Source organism: Pseudocercospora fijiensis, assembly GCF_000340215.1.
Source record: "Pseudocercospora fijiensis CIRAD86 unplaced genomic scaffold MYCFIscaffold_2, whole genome shotgun sequence".
NCBI lineage: Eukaryota > Fungi > Ascomycota > Dothideomycetes > Mycosphaerellales > Mycosphaerellaceae > Pseudocercospora > Pseudocercospora fijiensis.
In genome coordinates this window covers 1,346,869-1,374,220 of record NW_006921533.1, presented here as the reverse complement: position 1 = coordinate 1,374,220, position 27,352 = coordinate 1,346,869, and the positions used below count along the sequence as shown (strand labels likewise).

General features: G+C 51.8%; 10 protein-coding genes across 10 annotated transcripts; 6 read left to right on the top strand and 4 right to left on the bottom strand.

Annotated features, from left to right (window-relative positions):
• Positions 1–225: 225 nt before the first annotated feature.
• Positions 226–1,926, bottom strand: MYCFIDRAFT_133255 (uncharacterized protein; the record flags this gene model as incomplete). The annotated part of the gene is made up of 3 exons (XM_007924900.1): positions 226–756; positions 817–1,623; positions 1,816–1,926. The coding sequence occupies 3 exons, from the start codon at positions 1,924–1,926 to the stop codon at positions 226–228; spliced, it is 1,449 nt and encodes a 482-aa protein (XP_007923091.1).
• A 30-nt stretch (positions 1,927–1,956) lies between these two features.
• Positions 1,957–2,268, top strand: MYCFIDRAFT_171427 (uncharacterized protein; the record flags this gene model as incomplete). The annotated part of the gene is made up of 3 exons (XM_007924899.1): positions 1,957–2,000; positions 2,038–2,175; positions 2,217–2,268. The coding sequence occupies 3 exons, from the start codon at positions 1,957–1,959 to the stop codon at positions 2,266–2,268; spliced, it is 234 nt and encodes a 77-aa protein (XP_007923090.1).
• A 3,444-nt stretch (positions 2,269–5,712) lies between these two features.
• On the bottom strand, positions 5,713–8,611 carry MYCFIDRAFT_130659 (uncharacterized protein; the record flags this gene model as incomplete). The annotated part of the gene is made up of 3 exons (XM_007924898.1): positions 5,713–6,650; positions 6,717–8,059; positions 8,358–8,611. 3 exons carry the CDS (start codon positions 8,609–8,611, stop codon positions 5,713–5,715), a joined length of 2,535 nt encoding a protein of 844 aa, XP_007923089.1.
• Positions 8,612–8,896: 285 nt separating this feature from the next.
• On the top strand, positions 8,897–11,203 carry MYCFIDRAFT_88543 (uncharacterized protein). The gene has a single exon (XM_007924897.1). It carries the CDS (start codon positions 9,125–9,127, stop codon positions 10,973–10,975), a length of 1,851 nt encoding a protein of 616 aa, XP_007923088.1. The 5' UTR covers positions 8,897–9,124; the 3' UTR covers positions 10,976–11,203.
• Positions 11,204–12,718: 1,515 nt separating this feature from the next.
• MYCFIDRAFT_82752 (uncharacterized protein) lies at positions 12,719–14,944 on the bottom strand (the record flags this gene model as incomplete). The annotated part of the gene is made up of 1 exon (XM_007924684.1): positions 12,719–14,944. The coding sequence occupies one exon, from the start codon at positions 14,942–14,944 to the stop codon at positions 12,719–12,721; it is 2,226 nt and encodes a 741-aa protein (XP_007922875.1).
• A 206-nt stretch (positions 14,945–15,150) lies between these two features.
• Positions 15,151–15,978, top strand: MYCFIDRAFT_40944 (uncharacterized protein; the record flags this gene model as incomplete). The annotated part of the gene is made up of 6 exons (XM_007924261.1): positions 15,151–15,209; positions 15,260–15,370; positions 15,420–15,436; positions 15,491–15,636; positions 15,687–15,767; positions 15,847–15,978. 6 exons carry the CDS (start codon positions 15,151–15,153, stop codon positions 15,976–15,978), a joined length of 546 nt encoding a protein of 181 aa, XP_007922452.1.
• A 575-nt stretch (positions 15,979–16,553) lies between these two features.
• On the top strand, positions 16,554–17,307 carry MYCFIDRAFT_193790 (uncharacterized protein; the record flags this gene model as incomplete). The annotated part of the gene is made up of 2 exons (XM_007924896.1): positions 16,554–16,782; positions 17,222–17,307. The coding sequence occupies 2 exons, from the start codon at positions 16,554–16,556 to the stop codon at positions 17,305–17,307; spliced, it is 315 nt and encodes a 104-aa protein (XP_007923087.1).
• A 3,803-nt stretch (positions 17,308–21,110) lies between these two features.
• MYCFIDRAFT_52978 (uncharacterized protein) lies at positions 21,111–22,503 on the top strand. The gene has a single exon (XM_007924388.1). It carries the CDS (start codon positions 21,462–21,464, stop codon positions 22,350–22,352), a length of 891 nt encoding a protein of 296 aa, XP_007922579.1. The 5' UTR covers positions 21,111–21,461; the 3' UTR covers positions 22,353–22,503.
• Positions 22,504–24,331: 1,828 nt separating this feature from the next.
• MYCFIDRAFT_65000 (uncharacterized protein) lies at positions 24,332–25,296 on the bottom strand (the record flags this gene model as incomplete). Its single annotated transcript, XM_007924505.1, has 2 exons — positions 24,332–25,202; positions 25,253–25,296. The coding sequence occupies 2 exons, from the start codon at positions 25,294–25,296 to the stop codon at positions 24,332–24,334; spliced, it is 915 nt and encodes a 304-aa protein (XP_007922696.1).
• A 139-nt stretch (positions 25,297–25,435) lies between these two features.
• MYCFIDRAFT_65001 (uncharacterized protein) lies at positions 25,436–26,629 on the top strand (the record flags this gene model as incomplete). Its single annotated transcript, XM_007924506.1, has 1 exon — positions 25,436–26,629. One exon carries the CDS (start codon positions 25,436–25,438, stop codon positions 26,627–26,629), a length of 1,194 nt encoding a protein of 397 aa, XP_007922697.1.
• Positions 26,630–27,352: the final 723 nt, after the last annotated feature.

Sequence of the window (27,352 nt, the reverse complement as noted above, 5' to 3'; positions counted from 1 at the left end):
ATAGCGCGTACTAGTAGTGTTACAATAGAGGGCATTGGGAGTGGAGAATGGCGTATTCTGACTAGGAGACAGGATGTGTGGGTTTCTGTCAATTTCGCATTCGCTGGCAGATACATCCTCTGAGTAGTCTCTACAACAAGACTCTTAATCTGCAACAACACTCTTTCTAACAGCATGAAGTGCCGCATGAACATGATCGAGACCCGTGTCCTCCTTTACAGGATTCTACTCCATAAAGTACCACGGCTCTCGACCAGCATACTCCTCCCCAGGAACCTCGAATGGCAGATCAATCACGTTAGCGAAAGCATTCATGCTGACCAACGCCTTCTCATCTTCTCCTTCATCATCAGTCTCCTCATCACCATTCTCATCCTTCACCTTCCGCGCAACAGGCAAGATAACCCCACACTCCCAATTCCGACAAGTAATTTTATTCTCATCCCTCTTCGCACCCAGTTCTCCCCAAGCACTCTTGCTCATGTTCGCTGAACCCACATATACCCAAGCAACTTTTTCCTTGCGACTTCGAGCACATAAGATTTTATTATGGCTTAAAAGACCTCGCCTCGTGGATTTGTAGTCTCGGAAGATGTCGCGGGGAAAGTTCTTGGCCTCGAAGTATTTGCGTTGTAGACAAATTGTGCCTGCAGAGCCTGCGGTGGAGGAACGTACGGTGTCTGCTGTGGGGAAGTAGATTCGGACGTTCTTGCGTGCGGTGGAGGTCTCTGTAGTGGAGGAGGATTGCTGGGGTTTCTTGAAGAAGTCTGCGCCGGCTCTAGATTTGGTTGCTTTGGCCTCCGCGATGAGATCGACTCCCCTTGCTGCTGTGTGGAGGTCGTTCACCTGGGCCTCGTTGAGCATGCCGATTGATGATGCCGCAAATTCGATCTCGAGGTCACTGCCGGTGCTTAGACCAAGCTCTCTGACGGCGCTGCTCAGGCCTAAGAGCCCGGTTCTCGCTGCCTCGTCTTTGTAGTGCACGCCTCCGACAGTATGTACAAAAGCCATGTCCCTGGTAGCCGAGAAGTCGAATTTGAGTACACCATCTCTGACATCTTGATCGAGACCTTGCTTCTGAATGAAGTACATGAGTTCCCGACCAAAGGATGGCAGATCTTCAAGAGACGCCTTCAATCCATCAGAATATCTGGGAAGATCGATGAGAAATACGCTATTCTCCATTTGTCCCGTTTCGCCCCAGTCGAAGTTGAGCAGATTCGCGGTTGGTATTGCGATGCGGAGTTTGTGAGGATGAAAGAGAAGCATGAGCTTTGAATGCATGCAGCTGATGAGACCGCTCATGTTGGGAAAGCAGAATCGAAGAAAGTGGCTCATGTCGCTAGCATCTTCTCGCCACTGATCGCGGTCCTCTTTCTCTTTCGCTTGCATTACAAAGACGCATTTAGTGCTGCCGCCATTCAGAGGTGTCTTGAGCTTGCGTAGAAGCCAATCTATGTCCCATTGGAATGCGGACAGGACTGCTGTGCGGACGGATGAAGGTTCCAGCACTTCTTCGAGTTTTATATCGTGGCCTGTGCGCTCGTGACCAAAAGCCCAGGTCTTCTTCACAGCACCATTTGGATACTGGAGTGAAGCGGGAGGTGAAAATTCCGTGATGATCTTACTGTCGGTCTCATCGTCTGGTTCGGCTTTGATCTTCTGTTTCATTCGATTGATGGCAGTGCTGGCTGCGGGAGGCTTCTGGCTTGCTTGGGTGTCCTGTACCGCAGAAGACAAGAAGTTAAGGCGAGCGCCGCTGGGGAGGTTTATAGATGTCTCTTCGATTTTTGGCGCCTTTCTCGGACTTCGCACTGGAGGCGGCGATATAGACCGCTGCCTTTTTCGGGCTTGCTGCCTCGCCAAGCGCTCTGCTTCCATTGCTTTCCTGTCCAAGCCCAGTATGCTAGTCGATTCCGAAGTCATATTGCAATCGACGTCAACCGCGACGACGTGATGTTCCTGCCGAGCATGCGCATGCACTTGCCAGTGGTTGTGAAGTTGAATACGAAGCAGCAACGAACGCAATGTGTCAAGACGCAAGGTTGCAAGGTTACGACGCGCCGCGCCGCGCCGCGTTCAGCCGAGTGTGGATCTGTGGACCAGCGAAGACGGCCATCCAAATTCGGGAAAGCTATCTGCAGAGAGAGGCGTATCCCTTTGCCAGCCCGGTGGGTGTAGGTTGGCGCTAAACCTATGCTTCCGGTCTTAGAGAGTTCCATTAGCCTAGCAAAATGGGTGGGTCGACGAACAGCCGCAGATTACTAATTAGTGCCCTCCGCCGACCGAATTCGCTAGTAGTAACGATAATAGTTAAGCGGCTACCTCTTCGAGAGCCTATCCGGATAGCGGATAGGGGCGCTTCTAAGAGTGGTTTAAACGTTACTTCTTCTATAGAATAGCTAGCAATACAGCAATAGCTAGCAATAGCTATAACACCTGTATATATAGCTATATTAAAGCCGCTAGTAGCCGCTAGTAGTCGTTGCTAACTAACTAAATAAAGGAATATAGAGATACTACGACTATAGAACCTAAATCCTCGCTACTAAGGCTAGAGGCTTAATCACTACTGCCGGCGCGAGTTAAGACAATAAAGTCTTAAAACAGTACTATAATACTACTAAAGAAGAAGCTAAAGAGGTCTAAGTCGACGCTAGACCTAGCCTCGAGTCCTCCGAGCCTTATAGAAGTTAAGAGGCCGGAAGAGGTTAACTTTCGAGAGTTTATATAGCTACGGTTGCAGGTAATGTATTTAGAGACTTATATAGACGCTATCTACGCGTTCTTAAAGAATTTTAGCTATAATAACTATAGAGATATGCCGAAGATAAGGGAGCTATATAAACTATAGGTTAACGTTGCGGTATAGTACGCCGGTAGTTAAGAGAGGCGATTAAATCTCAGTAGTTATACTAGGCGTGCTCGTAGTCTTTATACAAAGCCTAACTAGGTCTATAATTAATATAATATCGCCTTGTTTAATAGTATATCTACGACTTAATATTAAGTGCGGTGTTAGTAAAGTTACAGATGTCGTAGCGCTGTTTCCGTAGCAGTCTACTGTCTATATAATGCTTGTAGTCCTTACTAAGCCTAAAGGTATCTATTTGCGCTTAAATAACGTCGCCTCGTTTCTACTAGAAGCGCCGAGAAGGACGACCGCAGTGCTAGTTATATATATAGCCTAATATAAACCTGCCGCGGTTACGAGGTATTAAGCTAGTATCTCCTAATTCTGCTTCTATCTCTTTACTACCTTCTATTACTAAACTCTAGCCGAGTCGAAGGCGGAAGGAGCGCTATATAGTAAGGTATTCGTCCTTAGAAGTAGTAAAGTCTCGGTATAGAATGTAGGCGTTAATTACGGCCGCATTAAGCAAGAAGTAGAACAGCGGATGCTATAGCTTTATAGAACGGTGTTATATAGCATAATAGCTTCTTAATTAGTCGTAGATGTCGACTCCGCCTATCTTGTCGTTATATAGAGCTGCCTATACAGGTATATAGTATAGCTATTAAGGAACAATCTAGTAAGGGCGTACGTGCTTAGTAATAAAGTCGTTAGTAGCCTTAGGTTGGCGTCTTTGTCGCTAGACTCGCTAGAATAGCCGGTAACTAGTTGTAAGGACTTAAACGAGGTTTCGGTCTTGCTATAGTATCGCGGCAATATTATAGTAATACCTAGCTATTAGTATATCGAAGGGGAAACGTATAGACTTCCGATTGAGTGTTATCGCTTCCTAGACAGTCTTCGGGGGTAGATGCTCGTCCCGCTTTAGTTTTACCGCCTAATCCTTATAGAGCTATACCTTGTAGAATATAGCGCCCTACTATAGCTAAGATTTAGAGCTAGCACGCACCGTGCCTATCGCTGCGATTCTATAGTATCGTAGGACCCGAAACAGTAGTACGTTATTAAATAAATTGTCTATATAACAATAGAAGAAGTAAGTCGAATATAGGAGCTATAGTAACAACCGAAGAACAGCCTAGCTAAGCGAGCTAAGCGAGCCAATAAGATTAGTCGCTATTAGACCCTGCGGTTAGCCTTCTATATATAAGAAGCTACTAGATTTAGAAGCTACCTACTTTCTCTTATTTTATTACTATTACTAACATTATTAGTTTGCGCTGTCTGCTTTGTCCGTCGTCGTTTAGTAGGTAGACCGTCGTCGCTATTTTTGCTAGTGTCCGTACTACCATTTCTACCTCTATTACGAGCCCGAGTTTCTATACCCTTCCTCGCCTTCGTAGCGGCCTTCTTCTCTACCTTAGTTAACTTAATTAGCACCTCGACTAGATTCTTCTACTCTTCTACACCGTTAATAACCTTAAACCCCTATTGCTTCTTTAGCGACGAGAATAAGAAGTTATATAGATATCTACGCTCGTAGAGAGCGAGAATATAGAACCTAATCGGTATTAGTTTGCCCTTTATTATTATAGTATAGAAAGAGCGCCTATAGAAGCGTACTATTACCTTATCTATGCTAATTCTATTCGCTAGCACTATATACTGCTTAAAGGCCTTCCTTAGTATACTAGTAAGGTTTACGACCTATTTCTATAGTAGAAAGCTACTATTCTTCTCGATAGGTTTATTAAACTATATAGCGGCTTTAATCTGTCGAAATCGATACTTACTTATATATCTAGCGATATTATAAGAGGGCTAATACCTATTAGAGCGCTAGTAATCGGCTTTATCGTCTATTTGTATAGCTAATATATATATTATTAGACTAATAAAAACTCGCAGCTCTCTAGTCGTAACTAGCTTCTATTTCCGCCCCGAAACCTATATCTCCTTACTACCGTTTACGACCTTCTTAAACTTAGGTTTCTATTTAGTATACTAGTTAGTATATAATACTATTATCCTATAGATAATAGCCGGCTATATAATATTAAACTACTTTAGTAGCAGTCGCTAGCCTCTAGGGTTACGAGTCGATAGCTTTCGAGGGTTACGGTCTAACCGTAGATTATCGCTATCTACGCCTTCGAATATCTCCTTAACTAGTAGCCGTACCTGCCTCTCGTGTTTAATACCTTCTAATAGACAGTAAGAGCTAGCTTTTTAAGACTTAGGTTAGACAGTATCCGGCTTAGACTCTGCTATATAGCAAGTACGCCTCTAGCTACTAAGGTTATTAGCTATAATTAGAGGCTCGGAGCGCTCGTCTACTATAGGCTCTTCGTAGGTTAGAGCCTCGAATAACGACTTCGCTATAGCCTTACGTAGCTTACGAGACGATAGGAACTCGGCGTCTATAATGCTATCGTTAGTAGCTAGAAACATAGTATTAGGGTCGATATCGTATACGTTAAATAGGTCCTTAGTAGTAGTAATTAGCTCGTTATAATCGTACGTCTCGCTATTAAGAAGGTCCGCAATATCTATAGCGATTAATAACACCTTAACGACTTAAATAACGGTCTATACCGATGAACATAGATTCTATAGTAGATAGCGGCGTAGAAACCGAGATCGGACGACCCTGGATTCTAATAGCCAAGGAGCGGGCGGGAAGTCGGGCTCTACACCCAATTTAGGTGGGTAGCTCGATCAGACTTCCCATATCCCGCCGCTAATGCTCTAGCTGCGTCTGTCCACGAGTTTTCAAAGGGATCACGTGGTCTTCCATTCCTCATACAAAGCATCCGCACTCGCACCCTCACCCTCACCTGCAGACGCCCATGCGCTCGCTACTGCCAGATGGGCGCAATAGTCTCCACCGCCCTCTCGACCACAGCTCTCACCCGGTCCCCAAAAGTCTTATTCGCACATTCCACCTCTAGCTTCTCCAGCCACACTTTAGCGACGCTCTTGTCGACCTTGATTTCCAGTCCTGGAACAGGTATGCCCAAGCCATGCAAACGCGCCAGCTCATTCGCTTCTTTCTTCTCAATGTCCACCGTATCCACTTCCTTGGCCTCCTCCGCATGCACCTCTCCATTCGAGGTCGGCTCAATAGCGGGCAGCTTTGGCCTAGCGACGGGCGTGATGGACTCCTCGCCAAATTGAGCTTCCAAGAACATGAAAAGCCGATTCAAACGATCTTCTGATGTGATGTTTGCATGCGGATTGCGTCTCGGAAAGGAGCTGCTGGCTTTCTTCTCCACGCTCGGGCTATCACCAAAGCCGTCGTAAACCTTGGCATCCTCCTCGTGCGAATGCGAGTGTAGCTTGCTGCTGTGCTTGATAGCCGCTGGCGAAGTCTCGACAGTCATCAACACAGCCAGCACCGCGTCAGCGATTGCATCATTGGTAGCGTTGCCCTCCCATTCAAGTTCCGTCCGACCCTGCTCTTTGCAGATGACTCGTACGGCGCCTCCCATGATCTCGAAGATTGTGTGCTCATGTGCTTTAACTTCTTCCTCAGCGGCTTCGTCACTGCCATTTGTCTCTGCCTTACTACCATTCGAGTCAGGCGTGATTGTTGTAATGCTTCCAAATGTGCCTTCTAACGCCCACTTGATGAGATCTGGAGAGGCAGATCCGAGCGTTATGTGCTGTCGGCAGACCAGCGTGGTTGTTGCCAATCCGGCATATTCTTTGAGGTCTTCTGGTGCCATGAGAGATAGCTTGAAGTCATTTTGGACCAGCACGCCCGAGACAAGTTGTCCCAGTGAGGAGTCGTGCTCTGCTTTCGAGCGCTTGACATCGCCGTCTTCCATATCCTCGTCCTCGCCGTTTGAGTCTGGTGGACTCGGCAGTAGCGTTGGTGGCTGGATTTGACTTGCCAAGCGACCCACGACTCTTGCTACTTTTTCTTGCCTGAAGGGTATGCGGACCTCCTCGCAATTCGCAGGTGAGTAGACTTTCATTCTGCCAATTCCAAGAAGTCTGCTCTTCAATCGATTCATGTTGTGCTTCTCGCCATGCACGAGGATGACGACTGGTGCGCCGACCTCCTCGATGAACTCTCGATTCTCTTGACCATCAACGTGGACAGCGAAGTTAAACTCCTGCACGGTGCATCGTCGCTTGATCATCTGCTTTTCTCCTTCTACGCCACCACGTTTTCCCATGCTTGGTATATTAGCAGATCTATTCTGCGTTACTGCAGGAATCTCGTCGGGCTCCATGAGAATGGTCTTTGCCATGGTCCCCTCAACACTGTAGCCAGTGATGACAACGCCATTTTTCGCCTCTGGCGCCCATCTCTCGAGCAGTGCCCGTGAAGGACCGTTCTGGAGCATACCTGGAGATGCAAGCACAACACTCCCTCCAACATCCTCGAAACGGTCGATGCCTTTCAGGGCTCGCACGAACTGGAAGTCCCAGGGACCTGCTGTTCCACCTTCTCCGACTGACTGACCGACAGCACTGGCTTGGAACTTGGCCTTGATAGTGTCGTTCATGTCGTCCACATAGGTTTGGTAAACTACCATGACCTTACGCGCGAGACCAGAAGCATAATAGATGGGGAATTTCCGGTATTCCTCGTGCCGCTGCCAGTAATCTTCTAGGATGAGAAGCAGCTCTTGCGTATTGCCGACAGCGGTAGTGGGCATCAACACTCTTCCTCCACGATTGAGAATTGTTGTGATGGACTTGATGAGAGCATTCTCTCGCTCTTGCCGGGGAGTCCGCGTACTGATTCCGAATGTGGACTCGGTGATCAGACAGTCCACCTTGACGTTGCGAGGAACAGTAGCTGGAATCAAATGCCGATCAGTCTCTCTCGAGTAGTCGCCGGTGAACAAGATGTTGAGTCCAGCGATCTCGATAAGGTACATACACGCTCCAAGCACATGGCCAGCAGGATATGGCGTGAAGCGAATGCCGTTGTGCGAATGTGTAGTGTGGAAGGAGATGGTCTGAATCATAGGCATTGTCGAGAGAATGTCTTGCTCGGTGTACAGCTGGCTGACATAACCGTCCGTCCCGGACGAGGATGACGCGGGCGTGTGCGTATTATGCACTCGGACGGCATCTTGCGTGGTCCACTTGTAGATGGCTTTTGTGGGATGTGTCATGTAAACTCTGCCGGCAAAATTGGTCTTTGATAGGACGTATGGCAAAGACGCTGAGTGGTCTTGATGGAAGCTTTGCAGATCAGTTAGCTTTACTGTTCTCGGTGTGCTTCCAGCTGCAGAGGCTCAGGAACGAGCTGGCAATCACCACGGCAGACGCTTGAAAGAGAAGGTGAAGAGTGAATGTACAATGCTGGCATACGGTTGCTATGAAGTCTACTACACTGCTCATGCCTTGTACGACGATGCTGCGCGCATGCATGAGAGTGCTAGAAGAATTGCTGCTAAGAGCCAGATGGTCCACATGCCTGCCGTGGTGACTGCTCTGTTCCTTCCACCTTCAGCTCTTTATATCGTGGGAAAGAACTTACTGTGTTATTAAGAGTAGATCCACCGTGCTCAGATCAAACTCATCGTAGAAAGGTAAGGCACCGAGCCCTTCGTAGGACGGATGGATGCCCGCATCCAGCATGACGGTCTTGCCCTTGTACTGTATGATATGGCATGATCTGCCCACCTCGTTGCCACCACCAAGCGCAAGAAACATCAATTCGTCCGAAGGATCTATCGGGTCCTCGTCTTCGGCCTGCGCATTCATGGCCGAGTGTGGCCGCTTGGTAGCCATAGTGGGCTGTCCGCGCGCGACGCGCCCAAGTGGAGGTTCGTGGTCGCCGCTACCGTCTCAACTGACTCATCAAGATTCAAATCTATCATGAGAATTTCACGTGCTTTCGATGTTGCTGATGTGATGGATGTGATGTTGATGGAGAGTGAGTGACGGGAAAGGAGGTGTTGTTCGGCGTTCGCGCGTGAAGTGCAAGAAAGACGGAAGCTTTGACCGCGCGGCACAAGCCGAGATCGCAACTTCCATCATTTGCGGCCTACGCCTGAACACCAACAGAGCAGAAAGCCAGAACGGGCATTCCAACGTCGTCACAACGCACCAAACGATCCCCGACGAGTACAAACGATACGAGGCATCGATAAATCGAATTCCCGACCGAACAAGCGACGCGACGTCTGATGGGAACGGGGGCAGCAGTGTTGGAGTGAGGAGGCGACCGCTTGCTCACCTCGAGCAGGCCTCCTCATCGTCCCACCACCACCTGCGACCGGCGCGCGACTCACCGCCGCCATCATGGCCTACCAGATGTCGCCGCCGGCCCAGCAGCCTCTCAAGCCGCCCCCACAGCCGTATGCGCCATATCAAGGCGCTGGTAGTCCGGGAGCGCAGTCACCTTTCGCGCAGCCGCCGGCCAAGCGACCGCGACTATCGCCAGACCCTCGATCACCCGCCGGCGGGAATGCCATGTATGCGCAATCGCCGATGCAATATTCAAATCCATATGGACCGCAGTCAGCCTCGCCTCTGCCATACAGTCCACAGTCGTACGCTGGTTCTCCGCATAGCTCTTTCAATACGCCGCAACCCTACTCGCCGCAAGTACAATGGCCAGCGCCTCCGCAGCAGCCTCAGCAAAGGCCGTCACAGATAAGTCCGCCTCCTCCGTCAAGCTCGAACTCCATGCCTCCTCCGCCGAGGCCCAACAAGGAAGACAAGGATGAGCGCATGGGCGTGGAGGACATCGGCGACAGTCTGTTCGGCAGTGGTATCAACCTGAAAGACGAGGAGAATTATCTGCACAGCACGTGGAACAATAGGCATTCGCAAAATGAGAGCTTCAACACGAACCAGACGACATCGTTTGGTTCGAGTACGATGAGCCCAAACAACAGCTTCAACCTGCTGACTCAAGGCACATCATTTGGTAGTGCAGGACAGCATGGCGCGTTTGCAGGGTCGATGGGCCAGCCACGATCGCAGGAGGATATCGAGAATGAGCTGAAGAGGAAGCGCGAGCATGCCGCTCGAAAAAGAGCCGAGAAGGACCAGTTCCATCTCAACAATCAGTTTCTCTTGACGAACTGTCTACGGCATCGCATGCACCAACGAGCCGCTCAGGAAAGTGTCCGTCTGAATGTCGAGGGTGTCTACGTCAGGAATCCAGAACCGGACCGAGTACAGACGATGGTTAATGCAAATGGTTCAGAAGGCATTGTTGCAGTCAGTAAGCCGGAGGCAATGATTGAGCAGGGTTCTGTCTATGAACACATTTTAACACTCGTGAGCTTGGCATCAGCCGAAAGACTGAGAGGCTTGGTCGACGAGGCATATGGTTTAGCACGCGCCCGAAGGCACGGCGACCATGGGCGCGTCGTGCCACCAGACTTTGCCGACATCGCGACTGGCGAGGGTCAGCAGAGCCAGGAGACAGTAATTCCAGAGAGCGTCACTGCATCGCAGTGGGATAGACCCCGAGAAAACGGCACAGACACTGTCAACGGTACATCACATGCCAATGGCGAGACTAGTACACCGACTCCGCAACCCCAGCCGACAATCTCATTCCAAGGCACACTCAACCATCGACTACGTGAAGTAGCCGAACGTGAGCGACAAGCAGAGAAGGAGCGACAGAAGAAGCGCGAAGCTCGGAAAAGAAAGGCCGAGAACGCAGCCGATGAGACTCCTGCAGCAACACCAGCAGAGGAGAAATCTGCTGAGCCTCTTGCTACAGCGGCGCCCGCCAAGGTGTCCAAGAAGGAGCAGAGCAAGAAGGCCAAAGAAGCTCAGGCCAGCACTGAAGCACAAGCTTTCAACCAGTCCAATCAGACTGCCGCCATGATGGCTCTTGGTGGAAAGAAGAACAGATATTCTTGGATGAGTGGAGGTGCGGCAAACATGCCCACCAACCGATTTGCCAAGCCGAGCAGTGGCACAGCGACACCGAAAGCAGCTGAGCCAGTCAAAACCTCAATAGATGCCGTCAAGAAGGATGAAGAAAAGAAGAAGCTACCGACTTGGGGCGATTGGCGCGAGGATGACATCCACGGCAAGGGAATCCAGCTGAGAGATTGGATACTTGTGCTGGAAAGGGACGGCCGGGAGAAGAAGGCCCTGCAGAAAGCTGTCAACAAGTTGTCTTAGATAGACATTTTCGGCAGTCGATGGCAATTTGGCCGTTTCCGATGATGGGGCAGGCTTTCTGCATTCAAGTATGTATTGTTTTGCGAGAATGAGACCCAGAGACTTGAGATATGGGAGGTACACTCTGGGATAGCACTTCAGCGACGGCGTTCCTGGAGAGGCAATTGGAGCACAGCATTTTGAAGCTCCCTCGTTGTTGTGAGTCCAAAACCTGGTGGGAAAAGTGTGCTACTACGACACCAGATATTCTTCGAAGAGAATAATGAAATTGAAAAAGGCGAAAGCACTGGATGGTATTCACGTTGTCCATCATCCATGATCCTGGTCTGGTAATAGCGTATTTGCCGAGACCGTGTCAGGTCGTGCAACTGCAATGCTCTGAACTCTGGACCACAAGCTCTCACCGCTGAACGTGATAAAGCAACGCGGATAGTCGCAGCAATGAAATCGCACGTCGCACGTTTCGGACACACTCTCGCTACACCGACTCGTGGCTTGATACAGCACGTCCACGTTATTGCATCACCGTCGCTTGGCTTTGTTTAGAACGTCCATTCCACACCTGTAAACAACGGACCAAACCTCACGTGTTCTGTTCTGTCTACCTACCTTAGTACATACATACACACACACACGCCTCACAACCTAATTAGCTCGCTGCATCGAACAAACAAAATCAGTACAAACAGTACATATCACCAGTGTAAGTAGTACAAAGCTCCACCGTCGAGCCCACGATATCTACCTCGAACGCGACCAGCCCTTCCCATCTCGAAGGACCACAGAACTAACCCTCCCCAGACTCACATCCTCTCACCCAAAATGCGCTCCCTCGCCCTCCTCGCCCTAACAATGGGCCTCACCCTCACCTCCGCAGCCCCAAAACCCAACACCCTAGGCCCAACCCTCGACGAATTCCTCGCCGAATCCAACACCGCCACAACACTCGTCAAACGCAACATCATCACATCCAGACAACAAACCTCCAATCCTTCCCTTCCGGACGCAGGAGTCAAACTCTGCACCGAACCAGACTTCCAAGGCGAATGCTCGCACATCGAATGGCCGGTCAACACGTGCGTAGATTTGAGGGATTATGCGGGCGTGACGAAGTCTTTTCTTCCGGATGGGGGGTTTGAGTGTTTGTTGATGCAGGTAAGGAATCTTTTCACTTTGAGAGAGAGATAGGGGGCTTTAGGGACGAAGTAAAACTAATTATGTTTGGATTTTTTTTCTAGGGTCAATGTGATGCTACGATTCCATATATTGAGATTGGAGATTCTGATCATCAGGCTGGGAGTGATTTGACGAATTTGAGTTGGATTGAGGAGAGTAAGAGTTATATCTGCTTTACGGAGTTGAAGCAGATGAGGAGGTATGTGAAGATGGCGAGGTTGAGGGCGAAGATGAAGGTTGGTCAGTGAGTATCAGAATCGGGGGGGGATGAGGGGACGGCATGCATGCTGCGTAATTTGTAATTTGCATGATGGAAGGGCAGTGGAGAAGCATTCGAGAAGGTCAGAGGGAATGTTCTGCTTTGCTGCTATCTAAGCATATTGCTCCTGCTATCAGAGCTGAGAGCAAGCTGGAGTCATACCTAGGACTCTAGCTTTTCGTAGGTCAATCATGAAAATTACCAGTCCAAACGCCATCCTCCCACGCCTAAAGATCCCATTGCCTCATTACCCATGTCCGTGTCGCATAATCTCGTCATCTCGTGTCGTCGCTTCTACTTTGGAAAGTTCATCTTGGTGGACTGGATTGTAACAGCGTAGAAGGGCCGCCATTGGTGTGGTCGAGCGCTGCACCTGTCGTGCGCTGGAAGATCGCATGACTGACCGGCACATTCTTGCTGCCGACATCCAGCATATAGCCAACCCTCTCGAATTCTGCAAAATTCTTCAAGAATCGTGACACCCACTCCAGCTTCTGTGGCCTGCTGCTCTCATGGTAGAAGTTGATGAGGATGTTCTTGACCAGACGTGACGGTCTTGCAGTTCCAAATTCCAAGTCCTCATCAGCCACCCTATAGCCGCCGCGCTCGAGATAGTCTGGGTCGAGAAGCGCGAGTAGCTTATCCAAGAGACATTTAGCAACGCCGCGCATGAGAGCATCCTTATGAACGTATACTTCTACCTCGACTGTGTAGCGGAACTGGTTGCCTTGCGGTCCATAGAGATCATTGGCGAAGGCGAAGCCAACGATCTTGTCGGGAAGGATGATGTCTTCTTGATGCTTGCGACGGGCCTTCTGGATGCCCCCCTTCTCGCAGATGACCAGGAAAGGTAACTTGCTTGCTCGGATCTCTTCGTACTTCTTCATCATGTCTTTGGTGGAGACGCGCTCAGTCTCGTAGGCGGCACACGTGAAGTCGACATAATAATTGTAGAGATCTCTAACTTCTCCCATGTCGGCTGCTGTTGCAGATCGTACGAAAAGCTTGAGATTTGTCGAGATCTTGCTGAGCTGTTCCGGTGAGACGCCATGGTTCGCCACCTTCGCTGCGGTGACTTTCTTGAACTTCTCATCTTTGCGTTTCTGATTCTCACGCGAGCTTTTCATCTTGGCGAGCTCAAAGCGCTTCCTGTTCTCGGCGTGTCTGTCGCTACCGCGATCACTCTCACGTTTCAGTCGCTCTTCCTTCGTCTCCCTGGGATCGATGCCTGCAATCGACGGCTGCGGAATGTTTGGAAGGAATTGGCCACCCTTAACAACCAGTTCCCACCACGGCCGCGCTCCTTCGAGGTCTTCTGGATCTTCCGGGGGAGGAGCAGATGACTTGAGAATCTCTTCGTGCCAGAATGTCTGCGGAGGTTGTCGACCCCACGATGCTGGGATCCAGTAGTGCGGAATGATGTCGCCCATCTGCACGTAAGTCACATCGTGTGAGCGATTCTCAGGCTCTCCAAACACGTATGTGATGCCATCGACCGTGGAGAGCTCATCGAGAGCAGGCCTGGCTTGCCGTTCACGGAGCGCTTCTTCGACAGTAGTGCCAGCCTCAAGCTTGCGAATGCGCACAGCGTTCTCTGTACAGCCGAGCCATTGTTCGATCTGAGCTGCAGACTGGTCGGCGCGAAAGGCAGGTCGTGAGTCCCAGTCACAAGGCGCCGGCGCCCAGTTGCCCTGCCAATCGGTGAGTGCCCAGGCAGCTTCGGCCACAGCACGCTTCTTTCCATTGCCACCAAAGCCAGCATCTGCGCGAGCGGAGTCGACGGAAATTGACTTATTGGACTCGCCGGCCCAGCCCGTGGGTTGAGGGTCGTTGTACTTTCCAGCCCAGTCCGGCTCCCATCGATCCGGATCTCCTTTGGAGATGTCCTTGTTGTGCGCCCAAGCACCATTACCGGATCTCGAAGCTTTCTTTGCAGCATTGAGATCGTCGCGAGCGCGGCCTTTTGGGTGGAAGTTGTGGCCGCGTCGAGTGTTGCGATTTGAGCCAGCGATGCTGTTCTTGCCGTTTCCACCCCCTCGGCCACGATAGACGGGAGCATCATCGTCTTCCGGCTCCGACACGGCAGGCTTTGGCTGGCTGACGGAAACACCACACTTCGACAGCTTGTCTGTGATAGTCTGTGGTTCTGAAGCGGCTGGAGCCGTAGTCGACTGCGGAGCCGTAGCTTTTGGTCGGAGATGAGGGGGAATTGCCATTGCGTGCTGTGGAGGCGGCGGTGGCGGCAACTTGGTGAGAAATGTGGTTGGAGGGAGCGTCGATGTCTGTGTGGCAGGAATGAAATAGTTGGACAGCGAGTCTGAGCTGTCGAGAGTCCTCGGCTGCGTTAGTGGGGCGCCTTCCTCTTCTGCGTCAAACGGCAGCTTCAAGTCCGCGACGCTGTCCGTGCGAGCAAGAAACGTGTTCTGCTTCCAGTTTGGTCGGTTGCGATGCTTCTTCGTCGAGCCCACTGTGCCGTTTTGCGTAAGCCAGGCGCCATCGCCAGGCTGGGCATCCTTCAACAAGAAAGTGGCCATTTTGATTGACGTGAGCGGATTGTGTATGCTCAGGCGATGATACTCGAGTGCAATGAGACTTCAACGAGGGATCGAGTCTTGTGCACTACTTTGCACGCCTGGAGACAGGCCTTATGCGTTCCTAGCACGTGATCAGTGTCTACTCCAGGCCTCATTTCTTGCCTTTTCAGACTCTTACCGTCAAAGGAAGTGCGACACCTCGCAAAATGCTGTCGATCCTCCGGAAAGCTCGTCTCAAAGACAAGGAGATGAGGATTCTGATGCTGTGAGTGTTGCGCCTTGCCGACTGGAGGTGCTGGTGGCTAAGAAGATTAGTGGACTGGACAATGCTGGAAAGACCACGATCGTGAAGAAGATCATGAAGGAGAATGTCAATGAAGTCAGTCCGACGCTGGGTTTTATCATCAAGACAATCGACTATGAGGGGTAACGCTAACATGTGATCTGGCAGTGAGTGATGCTAACGAAGTGAAAGGTACAAATTGAATATCTGTAAGATCTCCTGCTGCTCACATAGGCATCGATCGCCAACTGAGTGATTCTCAGGGGATGTCGGTGGCCAGAAGACGCTCCGGACATACTGGAAGAACTACTTCGAGAAGACAGACACGCTGATATGGGTGGTTGATGCCACCGACAAAGAGCGACTGTCCGACTGTCGACAAGAGCTGAAGGGTCTTCTGCTGCAAGAAGTCTGACAGTCCCTTTTCATTTGCCACGAGTCCTCACTGACGCTTTTCAGCGCCTCATGGGTGCCTCGTTGCTAGTCTTCAAGAACAAGAGTGATGTCCCCGGCTGTCTGAGTGAAGACGACATTCGAGAGGTGAGCTCCTTTTCACTCGTCTGTGGTCGGCGCTCGGCTATTTGCGCCCAAAACAGATCAACTTACCTAAGCCGTGCAGGGCTTGCAACTCGACAGCATCCAGACGCACAAATGGCATATCCTACCCTGTTCCGCGATCACGGGCATGAATCTTCAAGAAGGGCTGCAATGGGTTGTCCAAGATGCGAAAGATCGCCTCTTTCTGTACTGATGGAGTGATGGAAGTAATGAACGTCCTGCCTTCGTCCATCCTCGATCTACAAGGCGGATATTGGGTTCTGCCATGCACGTATCGGGCCTGGTGGCACCACGGCACATGCTATGCACGCTATCGCTACACAGAAAGCCGGTTTGATGAGGAGTGCTTATTACAGATGCTCGCACGCATCCAAGGTGAGGGCCAGCAATTGTGACTACACTTTGAACCACCTGCATGCTATGCTACAGCAGATAAGCCATGCAGAGCAGAAAGGGACAGATCATAAACATGGCGGCAGCAGCATTCCAGCTTGAGAGGAATTGCGGAGCAGGCGCCGCGTGGGAAGGGAGATGGAGAGTCGCGTAGAAAGTGTATTATTTACCACATTTCCACCCATCTTCTACGCGCCGCTGAAGACTTCGTTCTGTGCTTCATTCAGACGGCAGCCTCTCGTTGATTCCATTCTAGTGTTGTTTAAGTCTTTGTGGTTTCAGCTTGCCACGGAACCGCTGCTCGCGGCAGAGGGCTGCAAGCGACACCCGCAGAGCGCATCCCTGTATGTTGGCATAATAAGTCCACAGTCCACGATGGCTGTTGACGGCGAAGCCACCTCGAAAGGCCCTGCTTTAGGGAGCGACGCGACTTCTTGGGCCAAACGCGAACAGCAGCTCAGCGAGAGCGAGTTGGAACCCGCGGCATTCTTGAAATCTGTGAGGGAGTTGTCTGAGAAGCGAGAAAGGGAGGACGCCGAGCGCTTTCGCAAATTGGAAGAAGAGGTGCAGAAAGGGCGTCAGGAACGAGCAGCCCGGCGAGCGGGTGAGTGCAATGCCATGCCACGTGTGCCATGTTCATGTTCATGTTCTGGTGCATTGATTGTTTTTGTGGGTTGCTATGCGGGACACTTCTCTGTTCCACGAAGTCGCAGCATCCAACAACACTCCACTTCGAAGGCGCAAGGGCTGCACTGACAGTGTAATTTTTCTTTAGAGCGAGCCCGATCTATATCGCCCGAAAAACAGCAAGTAGCTACGCCACAGAGTACTCCGATCCCGCGAAACACGCCCAATGCCTCGCTGCCGCCGATACAGATGACCCCTCCCTCGACTCCTGGAGTGGCAGCGGCAGCAATGACAGCGCCGCAGAGGGACAGCGCCAGTATGGAGCCAGAGAAGAAACCAGCGGAGAGCGTGCCCGAGTTCAGAGGGTTTGGCAGCATCAAGCGCAGCAGCACCACGGCATCGAACACGTCACGCAGCTCAACGCCTCCTCCTCCTCCTCACAAGAGTGTCGAAGATGCACCCACGACTACGGCGACAGGACTCGCGCGATCGGGCACTTTGACGTGGAATAGAAGGCCGCGATCGCAAATTGGTGGAAGTAGGCCACAGTCTCAGCTAGTGGGAAGCCGACCGCAGTCTCAAGCCGGCAGCAGACCGCAATCAATCGTGGCATCAAAACCAGACAGCAGCTCGGCGCAAGAGAAGAGTGCAAGAGGCGATGGGCTAGAGCCAAGCCGAGAGCAGATTGCAGCATCTTTGGGCGCACGCGACCCGACTTGGTTCAGACAAACAGCAGATAGGGGAGCTGGCAACGCTGCTTTCAGGAAGAGCAAAGACGAAGCGCAGCCCAACGAAGCCACGCCGGTTGGGCGCAGAGGCCTGCCCGGAATGTCTCGAGAGTCAACGATAGAGCCCGATCCTCAGATCAGCCCGGACACATCCGACAGCATGAAATCAGACTTCATGTCACGAGCAGGATCGGTGCGTGGCAGTGTCATGTCTGCTGGCAGCAGATACTCCGCGACCTCCACAAGCAGTGGCAAGCCAGACCTGAAGGCACTTCTAGCTGAAGATGAGGCCCAGCAACGCGCTTCTCCCACTTTCGATCAAGCCTCCGTGGCCAGCAATGAATCCTCTGGCCTTGCGCGAATGTTGACCATGTCCAGCTCCCAGGCACGGCTAGCGAATGTGCATGACAGACCAGTGTCTCCTACGAAAGGCATGGGCGGCTTTGTGCAAAGTGCAATGATGAAGAGAACCGACAGTCAAACAAAGCGCTGGTCAGCACAGCCCGCTACGAGCCTGAGCAGGCAGAACTCCACTGCAAGCGGGCATGATGGGCTTCAAGCGTCGCAAAGCATGCCGAAACTTGAGTCCGCTGCTGGAATCAAAGAGCCAGCAGTCGATCCAGCGAGGCCTGCAAGCTCGAGCAACGATCTCACAAAGCTAGTCACTGGGCAAGGCAGTGATGGCTTCATTAAACCAGCACTGCCGTCGCATGGGAGGAGCAAATCGACGGCGTCCAACCACAGTGCGATGGATGATACACTGACTTCACCGGGAAGTCCGTCGAAGCGCTTCAGAAGTCCGACAAAGTCGAGCTGGATAGAAAGCTCGCTGACTAGACCGGAGTCGCCAAAGCCGGTATCTGCAAAGAATACTCAACCCAGTTGGATGGCTGACCTTGCGAGCCGAAATGCACAGCGGGCTAGCCAGGAATCCACACCGCTTGCTGCCGCGCCCAAGCCAGCAGAGAATCAAGGTTCAAGGCCCGCCTCGCCTGTCAAACAAACACCATTCGGACAACAGATCTTGAGACGGTCAGACTCGAGAGATCTCCCTACCACACCCGCGTCTACCACACCGTCAAACAAGCTGAAGCCGTTACGTCTTGCGGATAACTTCGATGTATCTCCTGCAGCAACGCCGAAGTCAACAAGAGCTGAGACAGCGGACAAGTCTGAACAGGACCCGAAATCAGATGTGCAGATTGATAGCGCGACCAAGGCCTCGTCATTGTCTCCGAAAGATGAGCCCCAGGTAGTTTCTAAGAGTGCCGAGAAGGAGACTGAGCGTACAATGGCTCCACCAACGCGCGATGAGTCGAGGTCACCGGCTCCGTCTCCCTCACAGACACCTGCCACGCCTGAGTCCCAGCTATCGCGCAATCGGTCGAAGAACTTCAAGTCGCCGCCTCCTCCCGCGCAAGCCAAGCCATCCTTGGATGGAGCACCCAAAATGCCAACGGACTTCCGTAGTCAGCTGAAATCAAGAGCGCCGCCAGCAGCCAAGCCGAGTGAAGAGCCCGAATTTTTGGCCAAGTTCGGACAGCTTCGAAAAGCGCACACGGAAAAGTATGTCGCGCCGGATATTCTTAAGGCTAATATCTTGCGAGGCAAAGGCGATTTGACCCGGACTGGCGGCCCTATCAAGACGGAAAGGCGCGATGAGCTAAAGGAAAGCTTGCTGGCGAAGAAAGACGACATGAAAAAAGCCAAGGAGGAAGGGCGCGATCTTCCCGGACAGGCGCACGAGAGAAAGATCAGTACCGAGCAGCCTAAACCACCAGTTAAGCCCGAAGCTCTTGCACGAAGGGAGCTGCTTGGTAGATCTGATAGTGCACGCTCTGCGGGCATGCAGTCAGAAAGAATACGGGAAGGCACCCCAGAAGCTCTTGCCAGGCACAAGAGCCTGAAGTCGAGAGAGCTCCCGCCAAAGACCAGCCCTAAGCCGTCTCCAAAAGAGTTCCAGAAGGAGTTCTCGAAATCTGCCTTGACGAAAGATCTCGAGTCTGGTGCGCCGGTCAAAGAGAGCACATCTGTGGTAGACTCTAAGGCGCCATCTAAGTCCACTACAACCAAGGAGAGTGAACCCACGCCGGCTGAGAAGCCGGTTGAGAAGTCTGCGGTACAAGAGCCAAAGCTGGAGTCTCTGATCAGGCAGACGAGCTTATCAAGCACGAGTGAGACCAAGCCCGCGAGAGAGACTTCCAAACTAGCTGCTCGCTTCAATCCTGGTCTGGCTAGCATGCTTGCACGTGGGCCGCCGTCTCAACCGCCGTCGAGGTCAGAAACACCTGTGGCTGCTGGTCAAGCTTTCTCGCCTCCTCAAAATGCAGCAAGCGAACCTCCTGCCCCTGAGGCGCCTCTCCACGACATAAGAAAAGATCGCGCTAAAGGTCCGAAGCGTCGCAAAGGTGCTACCAAGCAGGATACAACAACTGTCAGCCTGGCTGCTACTCCTGATGCACCGAAGAAAATCGGTGAGAAGCCAACGGCTGAACCATCGCGACCACAGACGCCACCTCATGACCAAGATCGGAATGCTGTACAACCAAAGGCCTCCGCACCGCCAGGCTCTATAGCCTCTCTCATGAATGCATCTCTAAACCAGTCGCCGCGACCGCTCAGTTTCGGTCCGTACGGAGAGGAAGATGCAGCCGATCCACCGGCAACTCCAGGTCCTCCAGCTACCAAATCCCATCAGGTGGACAGCCCTCCTTTGCGGTCACCATCATTCAAGAAGCCGAAAGGCGCCCGAGCCCTTCCAGGTTCCCGGGACTCGCTGATGAAAGCGTCAACTGAGAAGCTCTCGGCAGAAACCAAGCCCGTTCAGAATGATGTGACGGCTGCTGCCGGCGCATCTGTCAAGCCTAAGACACCCGCCAAAGCTCCCGCACCGGTCAACCGCTCGCCTGCGACTGGCTCAGCGGTCACCGTTCGCGAGACTTCCACCGCTGTGCCTGAGTTCAAGGGCTTCGGCGCGTCAAGGGCGCACAAGGCTACTCAACCCAACGATGAGGACAAGGAGAATAGCAGTCTCCCTTCTGTGAAGGCAGCTACCTCGATTTGGAGTCGAAGACCTTCGCCGCAAAAGGCAGAAGCGCCGCCAAAGATCCAGCTTCCTACCAAGAAGGACGAGGAAGCTGCAATGAGATCAGCGGGACTGCTCGCAGCAAGTCCGAAGCCAGGCCTTGGCATCTCAGTCGATCCCACACCAGTTTCTGCTGGTGCACCACCCAAGCCCTTGAAGTCCAGCCGTTCGGTCAGTGGTCTGCTTGGAGAGGCCTCCCCGAACAAAGGTACGTGATCATACAACATGTGCCTCCTGAAAATGTACCTAGGTACTCTTTGCTCTTTGTCTGACAATTCTGACCAATACCCGTGCAGTCTCAAACCCCTGCTAGTCGTGGATACTGATTGATGCCAAGGTGATACTCCTCCAAGTCCGGACGAACCACCTAAGACAGAAGCTGGAAGATTGTTGGTGTACCATTTCAAGCAAGTGCCTCGCCATCGGGAGCCGTTGAGTTTAGACACTTCCGCCATCGTTACCAGAAGTGATCAATACATTCAAGCTGAGCCGTTGAAGACACTGCGAAGGAATGTGGCCCTATGTTTTCCAGATGGATCATCAAAAGTGCTCTCCCCGCAGCAAGAGTACACATTCTATGATGAGGCGGTCTTCCTGTGCACACACTTCTTTGTCAATGCGAAGGGCAGTAAAACAACACACGTGTATCTCTGGGCCGGCGCTTCGGCATTCGAGACCACAGTTGAAGCGGCAAACATCAATGCTAAGCGCATCGCACGTGAGCATGGCTCTGCACCGATATCTATCGTGAGACAGGGCCAGGAGCCGTCTACGCTTCTTGAAGCACTGGGTGGCATCCTGATCACTCGGCGCGGATCTCCCGAGACTGCACCAAAACAGTTTATGCTTTGCGGTCGCAAGCACGTGGGTCACATCGTGTTCGATGAAGTCGACTTTAGCATCGAATCTCTGTGTGCCGGATTTGCATACCTCATATCTTATCCAGTCACACTGCAAGAGACGAAGCTCTATCTATGGAAAGGTTCGGCCTGCTCGACGGAAGAACTTTGCGGAGCCAGACTAGCTGCCATGGACCTGAGTGAAACTGGAGAAATTATTGAGGTGGATGGCGGAGTGGAGTTTCCATCCTTTCTAAAGATCTTTGGCGCGAATACCAAGAAGTGGAACGTGCCAAAGCCTTCTGTGTTCTGGCAACAGAAGGCAGCAGCGCCAGACAAATTCCACAACAGGCTTATGAAAATCGGCCAAGCAGAAACTTCTACCGGCCTTCTCAGTGCGCTTTGGAACCGACGGCCGAGCTGGAACAGCTTGTCACCTGCTCGATCTCCTTCAACACCAAAGGAAGCGGTCAAAGTCGAGGTCAGAGACCTTGTCCCATTCGCGCAATCACAACTCGAGGCAGAAGGTCTTTACCTGCTCGATGGTCACTGCGAGCTTTACTTGCTGGTCGGACCTCTATTCGCTTCACAGCCACCGAATACTCGTAACAAGATTCTCGGTCAAGCATTACTGTTCGCCTCCGATTATGCCGTTATGTCGGCCTCAATGGAGGAGCGAGTTTCCATACCAAAATGTTGGGTAGTCTTTGCTGGCGTACCTCGCGATGTCAAGATGTTGTTCAGGCATTGGGATGACAGCCAAGGACTTTGGGGAACGGCCAGTCTACTGGCAGGAGAAAGAGCTAGTTCAGGGAGAGAAGTCAATGCATTGGAACTTGAAGAGGTTTTGAACGAGGTCTGCCGGGACAACACTGACCTCGAATTGACGGTCTAGGTGCGAATTTTGCGGAATTCTGAGCGTTCTCGCACATGCATAGATTCAAGGCGCTTAGAAGTGACCAGACTTATTGTAGACGAATCCCAATGCGGTCGTGGAAAACGCATCGCTTGGCTGTCTCTGATTCAATGTAACACTTACTCTTGTGTTCAAGGCATCACTCCCACCGAATGTGTACAACTCGGGCGTTGTCGCAGATGGCAGCACAGCCTCACCGCAGTGCTCTGTAGCGGACATCGATCTGAAGAATTCCAAGCCTAGCCTCTGGTGCTCTGTTCGACCACACTACAACATCAAGCCCATCCATCAAACATCAATCGCATCTGCCATTTCCTCATGCGCCGACAGAGAACGACATCCATGGGCACGAGGGATGCGAGGATACGCGACATGGTATTCCAGTCCCAAGGCAACCTCGAACGTCACAATCGTTGCACTTGGTAAGAGTACGGAGGATTTCGCATATGTACCAGAGGAGAAGGGCGAGGATGGAGAGAAGGCAAGGTAGTTGTCTGTAGGAACGACCAAGTAAGAGAAAGAGAGGCAAATTATGATCAGACCACAAGATCTTTTAGAACATATCCCTAGAGAAGAAAGATTTTTTTCCCAAAGCAGCTCTCTAGTATACATCTCAGTCAAATGCAAAAATCCCGTGCCACTTCCGCATTTGACTCGAATGGACTCCTTGATAAAGAGAAGCCTCAGAAGAAGACTTCCCACCATCCATTCATTACTTAGGATTTTTTTTTGTTTCGTTTCAGTTTTCCATTTCCCGTGAACCAGTTGTGAGACTTTAGACCGTTGCCATGCCATTTGAAGCTGTCGGATGGAAGAGCAGTATCGATCCTCCTCGCTCTATAGTCGTCGCCACCTTTCCCTTGTCGTTGCGGTGTCGTGTCGCCCATCCTTCACTCAGCTGCTTTCTGCATTTACTGGAGGTTGCAGGCTCCGTAGATTGGAGCAGCTCCACCCTGGAGAGTGCATGCACCGTAGATTGGTGCGGCACCACCTTGCAGAGTGCAGGCGCCGTAGATAGGAGCAGCACCTCCCTGAAGAGTGCAGGCGCCGTAGATAGGAGCAGCACCCTTTTGGAGAGTGCAGGCACCGTAGATAGGAGCAGCACCCTTTTGGAGAGTGCAAGCACCGTAGATTGGAGCAGCGCCGCCCATTTTGATTGATTTGGTGGATTGTTGGGTTGGGGTTTGGAGTAGCGAGTGTGGTAGTGGTCTGTAGGAGTGCTGGTACAGAGAGAAGATCTGACTTGAGGCTCTTTGCGGGTTGTTTAAGTATTGCTCTGGGTCGTGTGGTCGATGTCGTAATGTCGTTATGCTTTCGTTGGTGGTCTCTTGGTTGTTGGTTCTGAGGAAGAAAGAAAAGGCCTCGGTGGAAATTGGCAAAGTCGGAGGCATAGAGGTCTAGACATACAATCGGCAGATCCGAAATCGTCCTTAGTATTGTTGTCGGTCGCCATCACGTTCGTGGTAGGTGAAGTTGTGCTTTGTTCTTGGCGTTAGTATTGTTCTTCAGCACAATGCTTGGCAGCCAACGAGCTGATCCAGTTCACAGAACAATGCTTCTCGGCAGTAGCACGAGAAGGAAAGAGGCGGATGGAAGGTCTTGTGCTTTGAGAGTGGTCTTGTGGTGGTGAAGGGCGCCGGCTCAAAGGCACTTGCAACCATTCACGCGGCTATCAACGCCACGTGGAAGAGCGAACTGTTGACTGCCACGCGAAAGATCTCCAGTACTTGTCACACCCTTTGTCGACCCGTGAGCATCGTAGTGCATCGGTTGGGCAACAAGGACAAATGGTCGTTCCATCCCAGAACAGGTCCCCAAGACATCAAGGCCGAGACCTCTTTGAGCTTTGTCGATTTGGGAGAAGCCATTGCCGTTGCTGAAGACGCGGATGCATTTCGTATGCAGGCATGGTGGTCGCCATCGTTTTCCAATGCACAGCAGCAGTTTGAACAAGCATTTTACAGACCGCCCTTTCCCTTCATCATAGCTCTGTACCGCTCAATGACCTCCTTTCGCGCCTCACCCAGCTCTTCTCTCCTCTTCAGACTGCCACTCTTGCCCGGAACATTTGCCACTTCAATTTTGGCGCCATCCCGGACCTTGAACTTTTCCTTCGGCACAACCTTGAGCTCAGGCGGCGCTTGAACCACATCATGTAGGCCTTTGGGCGCCTCACGCTTAGCCTTCAACACTGCCCAAGGGTCTTCATTGTCTCCAGCCTCAGTCAGCATCCTCTTCCGTCTCGCCTTTTTGCCTTCTGGCTCCAAATTCATGGACTGGCCACCATACTCTGTGTGCAGCTCCTCGTCGCGCTCTTCCTGCTCCTCCTGAAATTCTTCTTCCCGCTCTTTACGTTTCGCGTCTTGCTCGCGCCACTCAGCATACATACGATGTAGCCGCTTCTCAGTCTTGGTCTGACGCTGTTTCTCGCCTTCGACTGCCTTTCCTTTCCGCGAGAGGCCACCCACAGGGAGAGCTTGATTCACGCGAGCTGCAAACTCGTTGAGACGCTCACCAGGCAGAATCTTGAGCTTTTCGGTGCCTTCAGACTGCGGAGCTGAGGTCATTATCTCTTGTCCTGCCGTCTGTCGCGATTTCTTCTTAGACTTGCGTGCTCCATCATCTAATCCAGATCGCTGCCTTTGACCTCCCTGAATCGCCATGAGACGAGCGAATGCGCGCGGAGTGTCATCCCCCTTGTAGCTTCCTGACGTACTTTTTTGGGGTTTCTGAAGCTGTGCCTTGGGTTTCGGACCTTTGTGGTGCTTCTTTTCGATTTTTTCGTAGGCGTTCAGAGGTTTTGCGACTTTGGACGGAGGGAGATCAAAACTGGATGAAAGTCAGCGAAAACCGCACGTCTGAATCGCATCATGTCATACTGCTTGTCGTCGCCATCGCGTTTTCGCTTGTGCTTGTGAGGCATTTTGAACGTGATTTGCGATGAGTTGTGCTGAATCTGAAGTCTGAGATCTTCCCCACGAATCACACTGCCAAGCACTTTCACATGCCGACTTCGAGCACTTTGCGACAACACCTCTATCTTCACAGCAACATACGTCAAAATGCCACCGCCGTCCAAAACAGGTCGGAGCCTGACCAAGCAGCCAGTGCGACCTGCGCGATACTTTCCCGGAAAACAGGTCGGCGAAGATCCTGTCTCGGAAGAGGATTCGGACGAAGAAGAGGAAGAAGAAGAACAGCAAGCAGCACCTAAAGAGGCAGCACCTAAATTCTCGTCATTTCCGAAGAAATTAGCGATTGATGCCAGACCGGCAGTAGCAGTCCCAAAAGCCCCAGAAGCGAAAGCCCCAGATCTAGAAGGTTTCGAGACAGCGTCGGAATCATCAGATGGCGAGCAAGACGGCAGTGGGTCGGAGGAAGAGGAGAGCTCCGATGAAGAGGACAGTAGCTCGGACGACGAGCCTAAGCGACCTATGTTAGCGCCCAAATTTATCTCCAAATCGAAACGAGCACAACAGACTGCGCCGACAGTGTCAGAGGAACAGAAGGCGGAAGAGGAAGAACGAAGACGGAAGGAAAAGGCAGATGAGCTGCTACAAGCACAAATCGAGCGAGAACAGGCTGCAAGAGCGGCAGGCAAGAAGTTTTGGGACGATGACGATGCTGTGGACGAGGTCGATGATCGAGACGGCACAGATCCAGAGGCAGAGCGCGCAGCCTGGAAACTGCGCGAGCTCAAGCGCGTGAAGCGAGATCGCCAAGCCCTGATCGCGAAGGAGCACGAACGAGAAGAGGTCGAGCGACGACGGAACATGACTGCTGAAGAGCGCGAGAAGGAGGATCGCGAGTTCCTTGAAAAGCAGCAAGAAGACCAGGAGGGCAAGGGCAAGATGAATTACATGCAGAAGTACTTCCATAAGGGAGCATTCTTTGGCACAGATGGCGAGGAACAAGACGAGGAAGTGAAGGCTGCCTTGAATCGTGATGTCGCTGGGAGGAGATTTGTGGATGAGGCTAGCGACAAAAGCGTGTTGCCGGAGTACATGAAGATTAGAGACGCGACGAGACTAGGCAAGAAAGGTCGGACGCGATATAAGGATCTCAAGAGTGAGGACACGGGTAGCTGGGGAAGGTTCGAGGGCAAGAAGAGGGACTTCGACGGGGTTGATGAAAGATTCAGGCCGGATGAGAAGAGTGGTGCTGAGAGAACAGGTGCCAATATGGCGCCTGTTGGTGAGCGGAGGCGGAGAGATGATGAAGGTGGTAGGGAGGAGAAGAGGCCAAGATACGACTGAGATTTCTATTCCGCACGGCGTCGCTGAGCCAGGACGTTCGTGCTCTCCCGATGAATCACTCTGCAACGCGTGCAGTCTCGTGATTTTTGAGACGCTCTACGCACGTTCACTCGACTCTTCAGATCGCTGGTAAGGGGAGTTTCGACCGAGTCTTGGAGCACATGGAAATGGCGGCCGTCACTCCAATCTTTGACGCCTCTATCCGCTCTTTCTGCGATACCAGTCGCGTAGATGTGCTCTCTCCGCAGAGCTGACGCGTTCGCTGATACATGGCCTGTTCGGAGGCTCCTACAACAGTTGTAGGCATATACTCCGTTTGCGGTGAGGCACTGCGAACATAGGATCCGCCGCTTTCCTATGAGCGACTACGACGAGATCTTGGGCCAATAATTTCTGGCAGCAACCGAAGACTCAGGATTTCCAAATTGCTGTTCGCATGGACACTGGGAGTATCCTATCATCATGCATTTCAGGTGCACGCAGTCCACGAAGAGTTCAAGCTCCACGACTGTCGTCTGAGATACTGCATCGTCACTAGCAATTGAGCTCCGCGATTGGCTGCTGCAGAATGTCGATCACTCTTCCGAATCTAATCTCACCTTCCACTGTTGGCAGTAAAGCCGGCTCAAGGAACATATAAGCTTGTTACACTCAAGCAATGAGGCAGCAAAAACTGACCGCGAGATAGTCGCGCAGCATTTAAATAGGATGACCGCACTGCCA